Raw genomic sequence first — 1,976 nt, forward strand, 5'->3', positions numbered from 1 at the left:
CATGCCTGGCTAATTTTTTGTATTTTTAGTAGAGACAGAGTTTCACCATGTTAGCCAGGATGGTCTTGATCTCCTGACCTCATGATCCCCCCGCCTCAGCCTCCCAAAGAGCTGGGATTACAGGCGTGAGCCACCGCGCCCGGCCTTTTTTTTTGAAGATCACCAGGAAATCCGCATATGGAATGCAGGGCCAATTGCACAAATGATTTTTCCTGGTCTGGTCGTGGGAAGGGGGCAGGGTATACAGATTCCTTACCTTGGAACTTGCGCATCCTTGGGTTCATCTGTAGAATCTTCCTTAGCTTGGGCTCCAGTTCCTTGATGTGGGAAACCAGCCTCTTTAGCTGCCGATTGGGCCTGACTTTGTTCTTCTGAGAGACCGCAGAACAGCAACAGCAAAGTAGGTCCTCCCCATGGGGCTCCTTCTGCAGTGAGTTGATGCACTTGAGGCAGATGCTGCATCCACACTCCAGGGACATTGGTTTTTCTAGATAGTCTGAGCAGACGGGACAGCTGCTTGCTTCTTGGAAGAGTGCAGCCATGTCCACTGCCAGGGCAAAAGTACGCAAGGGAAGAAAATTTCCATGAGGTGAAAGCCTGTTAGTTGTGACAAGTGACAACCTTTTCATGCATAGAGGTATTGTGTTCCAGCTTTGTCACACCTAGAACAAGGCCGTGAGTACAAACACTCAAGCACATCCCCCCAACCCCCGTCTTCACAGATTTGAAGTTCTTTTGGGAAAGTCACGAGTCATCACTGTGCTCTGAGCTGAGGTGGAGGAAGGGTTCATTCTCCTGGGGACCCAGCAGCTGAGCCTGAGCCAGTGACACGGCAGCACCCATGCGACGAGCAGCAGCGAGGTGGGGTCATTTCACCTCCTCCTAGAGCAGCCCAAGCAAGAGACTGATTGATGAACATAAGAATTAGGGGCTGGGAGGTCGGGCGCGGTGGCTCTTGCCTGTCCAGCACTTTAGGAGGCCGAGGTGGGTGGATCATCTGAGGTCGTCAAAAGTTCGAGACCAGCCTGACCACCATGGTGAAACCCCATCACTACTAAAAATACAAAAAAATTAGCCAGGCACAGTGGCAGACACCTGTAATCCCAGATACTTGGGAGGCTGAGGCAGGAGAATGGCGTGAACCCGGGAGGCGGAGCTTGCAGTGAGCGAGCTGAGATCGCGCCACTGCATTCCAGCCTGGGTGACAGAGCGAGACTGCATCTCAAAAAAAAAAAAAAAAGGAAAAAAATAAATAAATAAAATAAAAAATAAAAAATGATGTACAATGGGACAAGATCACGCCTCAGGATTCAGTGTCTGAGCAAGAAAACAAAGCTCGGGAGACAGTGTGTGGGGAGCCAGGTGAACTTTAGGTGATTGGAATGAATTGGATTCCGGTCATAAAGTAACCGTTTGGGGTTTGCTTTTGGCTGGATTCTGGGTCACTCCACATACACATATAAAGACAGAGTCCAGCCCTGGCGTATCCTGTATGTGAGAAAAACTTTCTGCCAAAACCAGGCTGGATACAACGTAAAGAGTGTGAGAATGACTTATGAAATGAGTCAAATTCACAAGATGATCCTTTCAGCTGCTCCAGGGAAGAAGGAACAGACAGACAGCAAGATAGATTTGCAGAAGAGTTGTGATGTCAGTGAGACAGCAGCACAGTGCAGGGTGAGGCAGCCAGAGCACAGAGAGGCAGCAGAAGCCACTCGGACAGGTGTGGGAGGGACACGGAGCCACGGCCCATAAAACCCAAAGGACAACTGTAACAATACTTTTTAGTATTTAAAATGCAATTCCTAATTAATCTACTTCATTGACATTCATGATTTGAGATGTTCCATATTTTTCTGCTGTGACTTTGTTCCATACGTTGTACCACGAAGAAACATTTCTAGCATTGAGCATAAAGTGAGTGTCTAAATGGTCTTGTGGCTAGAAGTTTATTTGCTGGCTGAGCGCAGTGGCTC

General features: G+C 48.5%; 1 protein-coding gene across 1 annotated transcript in view; it reads right to left on the minus strand.

The window, feature by feature from the left end:
• Positions 1-1,216, minus strand: part of LOC105503522 (ret finger protein-like 3) — a 6,144-nt gene extending 4,928 nt beyond the window's left edge. Inside the window, exon 1 of the mRNA XM_011930420.1 lies at positions 257-1,216. Coding sequence (XP_011785810.1) covers positions 257-629 — 373 coding nt within the window. The 5' untranslated portion in view covers positions 630-1,216. The remainder of the gene's footprint in view (positions 1-256) is intronic.
• Between the last annotated feature and the right edge of the window lie 760 nt (positions 1,217-1,976).

The sequence above is a fragment of the Colobus angolensis genome, unplaced genomic scaffold (genome assembly GCF_000951035.1).
Source record: "Colobus angolensis palliatus isolate OR3802 unplaced genomic scaffold, Cang.pa_1.0 Scaffold868, whole genome shotgun sequence".
In the NCBI taxonomy this organism is placed as follows: domain Eukaryota; kingdom Metazoa; phylum Chordata; class Mammalia; order Primates; family Cercopithecidae; genus Colobus; species Colobus angolensis.